Genomic DNA, 13,540 nt, shown 5'->3' with positions numbered 1-13,540 from the left:
AGGTCACAAGACCTAACAGCCTATTAGTGGAATTTTATAAGTTCTTATCAAAATAATTACCCTCTTAAATCAGTTTAACTTTTGAGGAGACTCTTCTCAAGATGTCTCACAGAAAGTAGATATCAGGAAATTACCACTCTCTGTCCAAAAGAAAGCCACCCGCTAGAATCTTGGGCTAATTCCTTTTATTACACTCAATACAGATGTACTGATCCTGCCTATCGTACTGATCCTGCCTATCTTACTCTCTCTTTGCACTGGCGCTCATCGCTACGGTATCTGAGCATCGACCAGATTAATTAGACTGGCCCAGCGAGCTCCATCGACTTCATGGAGTCCTCAACTACTCTCCCTGCTCTAATGATCATTTGCATGATGGACTGATGCTCAAACAGATGAATGCTGATCAAATGGGGTTTCTCACCGGCTGGCACAGATCTACAACAACTGGTCAAAGTTCTGCACATGGGGGCGGGGGGAAGCCTTTGACGGTGTCAAATGGGGATATCTTTTTCAAAGTCAAGGACATAAGTCCTTAATATTTTTAAGTGGAACTTAGCATTATATGAAGATCCTACTTGTCTTCTAATAAATGGCTCCTATTCTGTTCCTATTAATCACAAAAGGGACCCCAACTTAGATTTTCCATTGTTCTTTGTTCTCTTCAGTATTTAATTGAAGCCTCTGGACTGTTATCCTTTAATCACAGTAGTGATAAAGAAAACTAACCCCAGGCCCAAAAGCCGGGTCTTGATCAAGCTAATAATTACATCAAGGCCATAGGCCTCAATTATACTAACATATAAAAGAGTAAGGAAAAATAATCAATTACTAACCCACCTGAGGCTCACTCTCTGATTTTAGTATACACTATCATAACATTATCAAATGCTGCTAAACAATAAAATACTGCTATAAGGGGTTAAAACTGACATAAAATCCCTTAAATAACCAGTCCATAACTGCCGGAATAAACTAACAGCTGTTAGGTCATTATAGTTTATTAAGTAGCTCATGTAAGCATAAAATATAACTCATAATAACTTGGCCAAAAGAACAAACAATATGTATTTTTGGACACAAGTTCCTCAAAAAGCTTAGTAATATGTAACAGCTGCACGACCGCAAGTAAAGGATAACCGAGGTGGCAAGGTCTTGGCAATTGCGAGAACTTCCCATGAGGAAGTAGAAAAGAACAAGCTTGCAATTTTTAGCTCTTTTATGATATATAGAAATAATTAATAGCAATTGTTTTCAAAAGATGTCATGTATTAGCCAAATAAGGTAATGATGGATGTATAAGCTCATATGATAATTTGCGGTTTTAAGCTTTATAAGCACAAGTATCACTGCTGTAAGGTAGAGCGACTTACCCCTTGCAAGGGGACCTGTCGTCTCTCTGTGCGTACGCATGTAACTTTGATCAATCAATAAAGGAGCCTCAGGCTGTCTGATCAACTCAACACGGTGGTGGTCATTTTCCACGACAGTAGTAACAGTTTACCAATGAGAGCGTGAAGGAGTTACACATTTTCCTTTATCTTACTAGCCCCACAGTATCTACGCTAAGTATATTAAAGCTCACAGAGAAATCTCACTCTTGATTCAAAACAAACATGTCCTAGTCATCAGCCATCTAACTCTACTAACTCTTGACCCTTCCCAGCTACATAAAAGCTAATTCTGAATGTTTCTTTTCTCAAGTATCACAGGATCTAGTTTTAAGAAGGATATTCCTTCAGTTGGTTGGGTTATACTAATTCATTCAAAATGATTACCCTTTGATACTTTGTGAACATAATCACCATATTCCCACTTTCTACCCATACATTTTTTTAACACTCTCAATAGATAAGTTAGTTGATTTGTTTAGCATGTCCTTTGTGAGTCCAGGGAAGAAGGGCAACTTGCCCTACCTAACTTTACACCTGGGCTGCTGTATTTAGGAGAAAAGACTTCCTGAATGCTTCACTAACACACATACTCTGGGGACTGATGATGATGCACTTTTAGGACCACTTCAACTAAATGTAGCTTCAGCTGAAAAGATTAAGAGGACCCTAGAATGATAAGAATCACACATTCAGTACGCTTCATCTTTCCTCAAGCTATTCCAATACAGAGGAAAACAAAGAAGAGCCACAGGAGACCAATACGGCTGCACAAGGAGCTTTTTAGCTATCTAAACACCAAAAGGGATACATACAGGAAATGGAAGGAGGGACATGTTACTAAGGAAGTATAAAAAGAAATAGCACAAATGTATAGGAACAAAATCGGGAAAGCAAAGGCAAGGAATGAGTTACACCTGGCAAGAAAAGACAATTACCTTTTCCATAACTGGTGTTCCTTGAGATGTGTTGCTCATGTCCATTCCATATTAGGTATGTGTGTTCACCACATGCATCGGTGCCAGAAGTTTTCCCTTTAGCAGTATCCATAGGGGACCAGCTCTGGTGCCCTCTGGAATGGCGTCCACAAAGTGCGGTACAAGGGGCGCAGCCAGCTCCCCCACCCTCAGTTCCTTCTTGCCGAAAACTCCGACAGTGGGGAAGGAGGGCAGGTCATGAAATGGACATGAGCAACACATCTCAAAGAACACCAGATATGAAAAAGGTAACTGTCTTTTCCTCTTCGAGCGCTTGCTCATGTCCATTCCATATTAGGTGACTCCGAAGAAGTATCCCTGGAGGTGGCTAGGAGTTCATGGATGTGTAGATTGCAACATAGCTCTGCCGAACCCAGCGTCGTCCCTGGCCTGCTAAGTGATGGCATAATGAGCCATGAATGTGTGAACAAAAGACCAGGTAGTTGCCCTACAGATGCCCTGGATAGGGGTGTGCACCAGGAAGGCCACCAAAGACTCCTGAGCTCTCATCGAGTGGGCTCTAACAATCGGCGGTGGTGGAACCCCTGCTTGGTCATAACAGGTCCTTATGCACGAGGTGATCCAATTGGAAATCCTCTGCGAGGACACCGTAAGGTCCTTCATCCTGTTTGCTGTAGCGATGAAGAGCTGAATTGATTTACAGAAAGGCTTGGTACATTCTAAGTAAAAAGCCAAGGCCCTTCTGACATCCAGCGTGTGAAGATGCCTCTCTTCACTGGTCTTGTGTGGTCTGGGACAGAACACTGGGAGGAAGATGTTCTGGTTCATATGGAAGGTGGATACCACCTTCAGCAGGAAGGCCGGGTGGGGCCGCAGCTGAACTTTGTCTTTGCAGAAGACTGTGTACGGCGGTTCTGAGGTCAAGGCTTTAATTTCAGAGACCCATCTTGCCTGACATCACCGCCACCAGGAATGCGACCTTCCATGGGTGGGAAAAGGAACAGGAACCCAGCAGCTCAAAAGGTGGGCCGATGAGGCTAGAGAGGACCAAGTTAAGATCCCACTGCAGGACAGGAGCTCATACCTGCAGGAAGAGTCTCTTGAGCCCTCTCAGGAATCTGACCATCATGTCATGGGAAAACACCATCTGTCCTTGGATTGGTGGGTGAAAAGCAGAGATGGCTGCAAGATGCACTCTAATGGAAGAATGCGCCAGGCCCGGGTTCCTCAAATGGTACAGGTAGTCTAAGACAGCTTGGATGGAAGAACGCAAGGGAGAGATGCCACACCTGGACGCCCAGTGGGAAAACCTCATCCACTTGGCCAGGTAAGTCAGTCAAGTTGAGGGCTTCCTACTTCCCAGGAGGACCTGTTGGACTCCTTCCGAACAGGTCTGCTCCTCTGGGTTCAGTCACATAGCATCCACACAGAGACGTAGAGGGACTTGAGGTTAGGGTGTAGGAGATGACCGGGGTCCCATGATAGCAGGTCAGGTTGGTTGGGCAGGAGCCAGGGAGAGCCAGCTGTCAGGCTCATAAGCATGCTGAACTAATGCTGGCGAGGCCAAGCCGGGGAGATCTCGACAACCTGCGCTTTGTCTCTCTTGATCTTTTCCAGGACCTTGCTGATGAGTGGAATCAGAAGGAATGCGTTGTGACATTCTATACCTTGGGGCAGCATACTGTAACCCCCATATTCCTCATTTTCATATAATCCGGAGGGCGCCAGAGCCAGTCCCCTACAGACACCGCTAAAGGAAAAACTTCCAGCACTGGTGCATGTGGTGAGCACACACACCTAATATGTAATGGATATGAGCAAGCACTTGAAGAAGAAATGTTAGACACAACTAGAAGGGGTTCTACAAATATGCCAGGCAATAAAGAAATATCAGAGATGGCGTGTATCTGCTGCTCAATGGAGAAGGTGAGCTGCTAAGGGAAGATGATAAGATGGCGAAGCTGCTCAATGCCTACTTTGCTTCAGTCTTCACACAAAAAATAACGTGACCAGACGACTAATGAAGGAAAAGGGATGCAAATCAGGATAAGTAAAGAACACATCAGAGATCTTCTGGACTAATCTGAATGAATTCAATCAGCAGGGGCGGATACTATTCACCCCAAGGGCTGGAGGAATTAGCTGAAGATATCTCAGAATCACTGGCAATAATATCTGAAAACTCATGGATGACTGATGAGGTTTCAGAAGAATAGAGAAGGGCTAACTTTAATGCCCTCTGTTAAAAAGGGGAAACAGGAGGTGCCAGGGAACTAAAGACCAGTCCACCTGACCTCAGTACCTGGGAAACTGCTAGAGCACTGTATAAAATATTCAATTTGCAAATATTTGGAGGATGAAGGGATGATCACTAACAGCCAGCATGGATTTACTAAGAACAAATCATGCCAAACCAGCTTGATTTCCTTCTTTGGCAAGATAACTGGCTTGGTGGTTAGGGGGAATAAGGTGGACATAATATACCTGAACTTTAGCAAGGCTTTTGACATAGTCCCATATGACATGCTCACAAGTAAGCTGGAGAAATGCAGGCTTGGTAGAAATACACTACCATTAAGTGGATACAATATTGGTTAAACAATTGCAAACAAAGAGTAGCTATTAATGGAATGACATTAGAATGGAAGGTCTCAAGTGGAGTTCCACAGGGATCTGTTCTGGATCCGGTGTTATTTACCATCTTTATAAACAACCTGGATGTTGAAATAGAGAGCATCCCGATCAGATCTGCATATGACACGAAGCTACAAACACTTTGACGGATAAAACTAAAATTCAAAGGGATCTTGCTAAATTGGAAAACTGGGCTACTGATAACAAAATGAAATTCTACAAAGACAAAAATGTAAGGTGCTACAGTTAGGGAAGAAAAACCAAATGCACAGACACAGAATGGGGGATAACTGGCTTGGCAGCGGCACTGCTGAAAAGGATCTGGGAGTTGTGGTGGATCACAACCTCAACATGAATCAACAATGCAATGCTTTTGCAGAAAAAGCAAATGCTATTTTGGGTTGCATTAACAGAGGTATATAATGCAAGTCACAGGAGGTATCAGTACTGCTCTGCTCAGTGCTGGAGTAGTGTGTCCAATTTTGGTCACCACTGTATAGAAAGGATGTAGAGAAACTGGAAAGGATCCGGAGGCGAGTGACAAGGATGATCAAAGGGATGGAATGCAAGCCATATGTACAAAGGCTGAAGGAACTGGGTATGTTTGGAAAACAGGAGATTAAGAGGGGACATGATAGTGGTCTTCAAATACTTGAAAGGCTGCCATAAGGAAGATAGAGAAAAAATGTTCTCTCTTGTCACAGAGGGCAGGACAAGAGGCAATGGATTCAGATTACCTCATATTTATATTAAATGTCAGGAAAAACTTCGTAAGTGTAAGAAAAGTAGGACAATGGAACAAACTGCCAAGAATGTTGTGGAATATCCTTCACTGGAGGTTTTCAAAAAGAGGCTGGATAGCCATCTGTCTTGGATGGTTTAAACACCACTAATCCTCCATCTTGTCAGGGAGCTGGACTAGATGACTCTTGCGGCCCCTTCTAACTCTATGATTCTATGGCAACTTAAGTGTAAAAATCAAGAAAGAAAGCATCTATCTTCCCCAATTCCTCTCCCTATTCACTCCATTTAGCTAGCATGATCACAAAAAGTCTCTGGCTGAGCAAAAGATCTCCTTGATGATCTCACTGAATGTAACATAAGCCAATTAGTTTAGTGACACAGCTGGGGGAGGGGAGTTGTCTGAGACTTGTTATTTTGAGAATGTCATCAAGTGACTGTAACCTCCACTTTGCATTGTCACCTCCATATTGGGTTAAAATATCTAGGTGGTGTTGGGAGGGTCAGTCTATAGTGAATGCTGTGTGATCATGCTAAGGGATGGGAGGAGAGGGCTAAGAATGAGCAAGCCATTATCACCCATCAATACCAAATGACTCTTCCCAACTGGAACAATGGATTTTCTACCGACAGGGCCTTGGACTTTGAATGGAACTTATGCAGAAACTAGTCTAAGGAGGAGTGGGCTAGCATCCCCCACATAAGCATATGGCTGGGAGAGATGTAGATTCTACATTTGACAAGCTGACTGAAGAGGAGAGGGAAATAATGGGTGAGATAGATAATATCTTTTATTGAACCAAATTCTGTTGGTGAGACAGACAAGCTTTTGTGCTTACAGATCTCTTCTTCAGGTCTGGGAAACATACTCAAAAGTCAGAGCTAAAATACAAGGTGGAACAAATTGTTTAGCATCAATAGTTAACACGTATTTCAAGGGATTATTCAAGGTGAAGTGGCCCATTTATATCCCTCGAGTCATAGGGGGGAAAGGAAGGGACAAGGATGGGGAAGGCAGCAGAGCGGGGGTGTTAGTAGGTTACAGATTGCTGAAATAAGCCATAAATCCAGTGTCTCTATTCAGTCCATGATTTTTAGTGACTAGCAAAGTTATGAATTTAAGCTCCCAGGCTCATTTTTTGCAGATATCCTTTGAGAATGAGGACTGAGGGGTCAGTGCAATGAGGCAGTATAGTTCCCCACCACCCCAGAGAAAGACAAGTCCCTCCAGACACCAGAGTGGACAGAGCCAGGAAACTCTGAGCCCACCTCCCAGAGTTACTGCCTCAGAAGTATAAAGACCCGACCTCAGGGCTCACTAAGAGAGCAGCCACCGGCGAGGCCAGACGCCTCCGGCCTAACTCACGATTAGTAAACCCCAGCGGCCTGCAGTAAACCCAAACAGTGGCTGAGCCTTCCCCACACCAGCTACCCAGAGGAGTGGCCGAGCCTGCCCCACGCCAACTACCAGAAGGAGTTGCAAAGTATACCCCTTTCCAGCTACTGCGAGGAACTATGATGCTGGACCCCCCTGAGGACACCACCCTGACCCAGGTTCCACAAGAGGAGAAGTCTGGAAGTGGCCCGGGTACAGTCAACCCTAGTCTGGCTGCAGCACTGCCAGAACCCATGTCAGTGTGTTGTGGCCAGGATCCCCACTGATGCAACAGCGGGTCTTCTGCCACTGCTAAGGCCCCGGTCTGGGACTCAGTGGAGTGGACGCGGGTGGCGTCCACTCCTCTTCTCCTCTTCTCCCCAGCCCTTTGGAACCTAGGGCCTGGGCCTATTGCTATTATATGCTGTTACTGCTCAGCCTCTGCCTGAGGGACGGCGCACCTGACTCACCATTGCCCCGCCCTGAGCTAGGGCCTGGGCTTACTATTATATACTGTTACTGCTCAGCCCCTGCCTGAACTCCTGACTCATCATTGCCCCGCCCTGAGTGAGACAGTGGAAAGTATCTAAGAGTCCCCAACTGAAAAACAATTTTGTCATATCCTTTACTGTCAACATGTAACCGCATAGAATAAATAATCAATAACAGGAAAAGCCTAATATAGAAGAAATTTACTCTTGCTCCAATCAGCTTTAGCCTTGCAATGTTTTGTAACCAGTTATTAAAAAAATGATGTATGTAACTTGCGAATTAGGATTGTGGTTTTAAGTTTTATAAGGCTGTCTGTAACCAGCTTCGAGGAGGCCGTTTTCCATAACGGTTCTCCCCTGAGTGCTTGTAATCAATAAAAAGGCCTCAGGCTGATCTGATTGAAAACACAACACGTGGATCGATTTTTCCACATCACAACCAATTAGGGGAAGGTTTATAGGAAGAGCCAGTCAGGGCCAGGCTGGCTCATATAAGAAGGGGCTGCAGAGCAAAGCAGAGACAGTCACTCCCTGGAGTTCAGGGAAGCAGACTGGCTGTAGATGGCTGGAGCACCATGGACAGAGCAGTGTTGGGCAGGTTCAGCAGAGTATGAGAAAGCTCCAGGCTGACGGCTGCCAAACTGAGGTCCAGATACAAGGGCAGAGGACCAAGTGTTAGAGGGGTAGCCATGTTAGTCTGTATTCACAAAAACGAGGAGTCTGGTGGCACCTTAAAAAGACTAACAGATTTATTTGGGCATAAGCTTTCATGGGTAAAAAACCCACTTCTTCAGGGCAGAGGAGGTGCTGGGGCTGTGGGGAAGCGGTCCAAGGAAGGAGACGGTGGAGTTGTAGGAAGGGCAGTATGTGGCTTGGCTGCCGATGGGTGCAGAGCACCCACTAATTTTTCCCATGGGTGCTCCAGCCCCGGAGCACTCATGGAGTCAGCGCCTACATTCAAGCAATGGCTCAAGAACATTTAAGTACTTTAGAAAGAATGAAATAAAATATAATTGTAAAGTTTCAGGGGAACTGCACTTGTATTCCTGCCTCACCACTGCCCTTGACCCCTGCTGCCACCCCCAGATGCCCCTCCGGCCATCATCCCTGGCCCTGCTGCCTCCTCCCCTGGGTTCTCTACTCCACCTCCCACTGCCCCAGGCCTCCATTGCCTCCTCTGGGCTTCCCAGACCCATCTGGCCCCACTGCCCCCACACACCATTGCCCTGAGCCCCCACTGCAGCCTCACCTGCACCTCAGGCAGCTCCACCGTTGAGCCTGCTGCTAGCCTGATCTTGCTTCCGTTATCCACGTGCCACCTACAGGGGCTCAACGGGACCGCATGATGTCGGTGCCCTTCCCAGACACATCCCACTCAGCTGCACTCAGCCCTGACTCCCACCCTGACAGAAATCGGGGGTGGGGGGGGGAGGGAAATGCATCTCCACATGCCCTCCCACAATGTGTTGCGTATGTCTTTGCAATATTTTTATAAGAATTGTTATGCGCAGGACAGAATATTTTTAGTAATAAATTTTATAAAAATTGTACAAATCACAACTAACCAATATTTGAGTTAGCAAAATGTAATGTGACCACCAAAAGGACATAAGTAAACAGTATATTTACTAAATATAATGAAAAGTATATGCTGAAAAGTGGGAATAGTAAGAATATAAACAGCTAAAGTAGAAATAACATTCATAGATTCCAAAGCCAGAAGGGACCATTGTGAGCATGTAGTCTGACCTCCTGCGTAACACTAGCCATAGTCCTTCCTCAAAATAATCCCCAGAACAGATCTTTTAGAAAACATCCAGTATTGGATTGAAAAACTGCCAGTGATGGAGAATCCACCATGACCCTTGGGAAATTGTTGCAATGGTTAAGTATCCTCACTGTTAAAAATTTACACCTTATTTCTAGCTTTCACTTCCAGTCATTGAATCAGGTCATACCTTTCTCTGCTAGGCTGAAGAGCACATTATCAAGTATGCAAAGCTGTAGGCAAAACAGAACCAGACAGTATCAAAAAATCAGACTGTCACTGGCTACAAGGCTTGGTCTTCCAGCTTTTGGTAAGATATACCTTTCTGTTCTGTGATGACTAACAATTGTTAATAAACTCAATCTAGTTGAGTTATATGAGGTCTCTTTAATTACTGAATATATACAAACTCAAGAAAACATCACTTACTCATCAATTGTTACAGGGTCACTCTGCAATACGTCAACCAAAGTGCAAAATTGTGATGCTATTTGGTAGGGCTTAGCCACAATAGATGCTGAGGCCCACACAGGCACAGGGACCCATTATGCAAAAGCAACTTCAGGGCTACAATTCTACAATTATTAGTTCGTAAATTTTAAGTAATACTACATTTTAAACTTAAACAAAATGTTAAAATGTTATACAGTTTATACTGGGCTTTCAGACAGCAAAGGATCTTAAAGGGGAAGAACAACCTGGTCAGGAACACATCCTCTGATAAAAGTCCCTTATCAAAACAAAACTATGTGGGGGATGCCAGATTCTTCTGTAGCTGAAATCCAGAAAAACAAGCAGTAGAGAAACTGCTAGTAACCATATCTGGCAGCAACTTGGGGCAACCATATTTTCTAAATAAACCGAAAAACAGACAGCTGTGATTTCTGGATTTTCTGTCATATGAACCAGAGGGAGACTATAGGCAAAAGAAAGTATCTGCTGTATCAAAGGAAAAAGTTAGCCATGACTGTATACGCTCTATGATTTGTGATGACTTTGGGATATTGCAATTTGATGTACAATTTCTTGATAAATTTTAACCAGGTAAGTTAAATTAATGCCTTTAAAACATCAGTCAGCATATCACATAACTATCTTTGTTCTACTTCTATAATTTCTTATCTATCTTCAAATTCTGTTTTGATTAACACAATATACAGGTGAAATCCTGACTCCACTGAAGACAATAGGGGTTTGCCATTGACTTCAGTGGAACCAGAATTTCACCTTACCACTTTATACATTTTTTTAAATATTAGAGCCCATCAGAAAACAGAAATTCAATTCTGCAGGAAATTCTGATATTTCAAAATATGTTTTCATTTCAAATTATAATAAATGGTTGAAATTTACAGCAAAAAACAAAGTTTGTTTGGGTTTTTTTTAGGAAAAACTGAATTGTTTTGATAATGTCAAACCAATATAAATATGATAAAATAAAAGTTTAAATAAAACAAAAAAGTCAAAATTAAACATTTTGATGTTATCCATATAAAATGAGTCAAAACAGTTCAATGCTTTTCTATGGAAAAGTTTGTTAAAATTGACACTTTCCTGCAAAACATTTGGATTTCGACAAAACTGCATTTTCTGACGGAAATAGTCTGCTAAATTTTTTTTGACTAATTCTACTAAGAATTTACATTACCCAAGCAACACGAACTTAAACAAATTCCTGGGGAATGCAGTGTCTGTGTGTAATTGATTAAAATGACTTCACCAACATGTGTATTTAATATATTTACTCTATTGCTTTCACAATTTACTCCAACTCTCCCAACAAAAAGAAAGAAAACAGAAGGCAGATTCAAATTGTATCCATACAAGAAACATACCTTCTGAAGTGATGGCTAGTCTGTTTTCTTTACAAGAATTTAAGTTAATTTTTTTCAGTTGCTTGCAATTACAAAGTTGCAGCAGGGCAGTATCTGAAATATCACAATCTCTAAGATCTAGCATCTCCACTGCTGGGTGCAGCACCTGTAATGCAAGCACAGTATTCACATCAAATTATACATAGTGTACCACAAATATGCACATTGGATCTGTGATTATTGCATTAGAAATTACATACGATTTTCAAAAATGTTCTTTTGAAAGGTTAGCAGCTCAGAGAATGAAATCCTCTCTACAGAATGTACTCTGAGGTGACGAACTACCTCTTGGGGTTAGAGAGCAGTCCAGTTTCTATGTATGATCAATTCTTATCTTTCCAATAAGAAATTAATCTAATCACACACAAAAGCCCATTACAGGCACTTCTGGAAACAACCAGCTACAAAATTTCCACTCCTTGGCTCCCAAACACATAAATCCCTTTGTCTAACAGATGCCAATAAAATCTCAAAATACTTTACCCCACTTGATCTTACTGTCTTACTCTCTTGCACGCAGACTCACATGCATTCAGAAACACACACAACTGCTCCCATTTTTGGGACCAAAAGGCATTCATTCCTTATTAACTAAGCCTCCTTAATCTCACAAGGCTGTAGGTTGGCTTTCTTGTGGGGCCCCAAGCAGAGGTCCTATAAAAATAAGATCCAAGGCAATGGAATGTCTGATACTTCATGGGGGGAAGGGGCACTACATATACCACCTTTTTAAATTTCACACCCCCCGAACATCACTACAGGTTGAACTTCTCTAGTCCAGCACACTTGGGATCTGACTGGTGCCGAACCAGAGAATTTGCTGACCCACGGGATGTCAATATTGTAGTGCGCTGGTCTCATTTCATTTTTATCTTGCCAAGGCAAATAAAAGGAACAACGCTTGCACGCTGCCTAGCCAAGGCTTACTGGTTCTCTTCATAACAAAGTGCTAGTGTTGTTACACAATTGTGCTGTATTGGCACAAGGAAATAAGTGGATAAAACATAAAAAACATAAAATAAAATCATGCCGGACCACGGATGTTGCCGGACCATAGATGCCAGCCAAGAGAGGTTCAACCTGTACTATCGAACTAGATATACCACTGGTCTTCCAATCAGAATGTCCTCACCACACACACACACAATCAGCACCTAAGCTGAGATGTCCTCCAGACCAACACTCAAACTGGGAAAAGACAAAAAGAAGGTATTACCTACCTTTTCCATCAATTTATTCTTTCTTCAATCTGTACTGATAAGGCATAGCCATGTATGATAACTCTGATATAAGCAAATTCTGATCCCCAGACAAGGACAGGATACACTTTAGATCCATGCTGAACTGAGTATTAGATTTCAACACCTATAATCACACCACTACTGTAGTTTTGTTGACCTCTGAACCAGACTTTATAAGGCCTATACTTTGCCTCTGAGCCACATCTCCACACGATGCCTTGGGAGTCAAGCTAAAACAAGACAATGTTAAGCCAGGTCTACACTACACGTTTATACCGAATTTAGCAGCGTTAAACCGATTTAACCCTGCACCCGTCCACACAACGAAGCCCTTTATATCGATATAAAGGGCTCTTAAAACCAATTTCTGTACTCCTCCCCGACGAGGGGACTAGCGCTGAAATCGGTATTGCCATGTCGAATTAGGGTTAGCGTGGCCGAAATTCGACGGTATTGGCCTCTGGGCAGTATCCCACAGTGCACCATTGTGATCGCTCTGGAAAGCCATCTGAACTCGGATGCACTGGCCAGGTAGACAGGAAAAGCCCCGCGAACTTTTGAATTTCGTTTCCTGTTTGGCCAGCGTGGAGAGCTCACCAGCACAGGTGACCATGCAGAGCTCATCGGCACAGGTAACAATGCAGTCTCCTGAGAATCTAAAAAGAGCTCCAGCATGGACCGCACAGAGGGACTGGATCTGATCGCTATATGGGGAGAGGATTCCGTGCTAACAGAACTCCGTTCCAAAAGATGAAATGAAAAAACATTTGAAAAAACTTCCAAGGCCATGATGCAGAGAGGCCACACAGGGACTCAGTACAGTGCCGTGTGAAAGTTAAGGAGCTCAGACAAGCCTACCAGAAAACCAAAGAAGCAAACAGAAGGGCAGGGCTGAAAACATGCCACTTCTACGCTGAGCTGCATGCAATTCTCAGGGGGGTCCGCCACCACTACCCCACCCCTGTCCATGGATTCCGAGGTGGAGGTGGTAATCTCAGCCATGCCTGAGAATTCTGCGGACAGGGAAGATGAGGAGGAGGAAGAGGAGGACGAGCTTACAGAGAGCACACAGCATTCTGTTCTCCCC

The 13,540-nt window shown here is 43.5% G+C and overlaps 2 protein-coding genes across 3 annotated transcripts in view; one reads left to right on the top strand and one right to left on the bottom strand.

Annotated features, from left to right (window-relative positions):
- ETFBKMT (electron transfer flavoprotein subunit beta lysine methyltransferase) overlaps nt 1-13,540 on the top strand; it is a 258,801-nt gene that overhangs the window by 54,072 nt on the left and 191,189 nt on the right. The window lies entirely within an intron of this gene.
- AMN1 (antagonist of mitotic exit network 1 homolog) overlaps nt 1-13,540 on the bottom strand; it is a 94,688-nt gene that overhangs the window by 35,558 nt on the left and 45,590 nt on the right. For both annotated transcript variants that reach the window (XM_050918881.1, XM_050918882.1), the window contains one exon: nt 11,174-11,318. In XM_050918881.1, coding sequence (XP_050774838.1) covers nt 11,174-11,318 — 145 coding nt within the window. The remainder of the gene's footprint in view (nt 1-11,173; nt 11,319-13,540) is intronic.

Source organism: Gopherus flavomarginatus, chromosome 1 (assembly GCF_025201925.1).
Source record: "Gopherus flavomarginatus isolate rGopFla2 chromosome 1, rGopFla2.mat.asm, whole genome shotgun sequence".
NCBI lineage: Eukaryota > Metazoa > Chordata > Testudines > Testudinidae > Gopherus > Gopherus flavomarginatus.
This window is presented reverse-complemented; position numbering and strand designations above follow the sequence as displayed.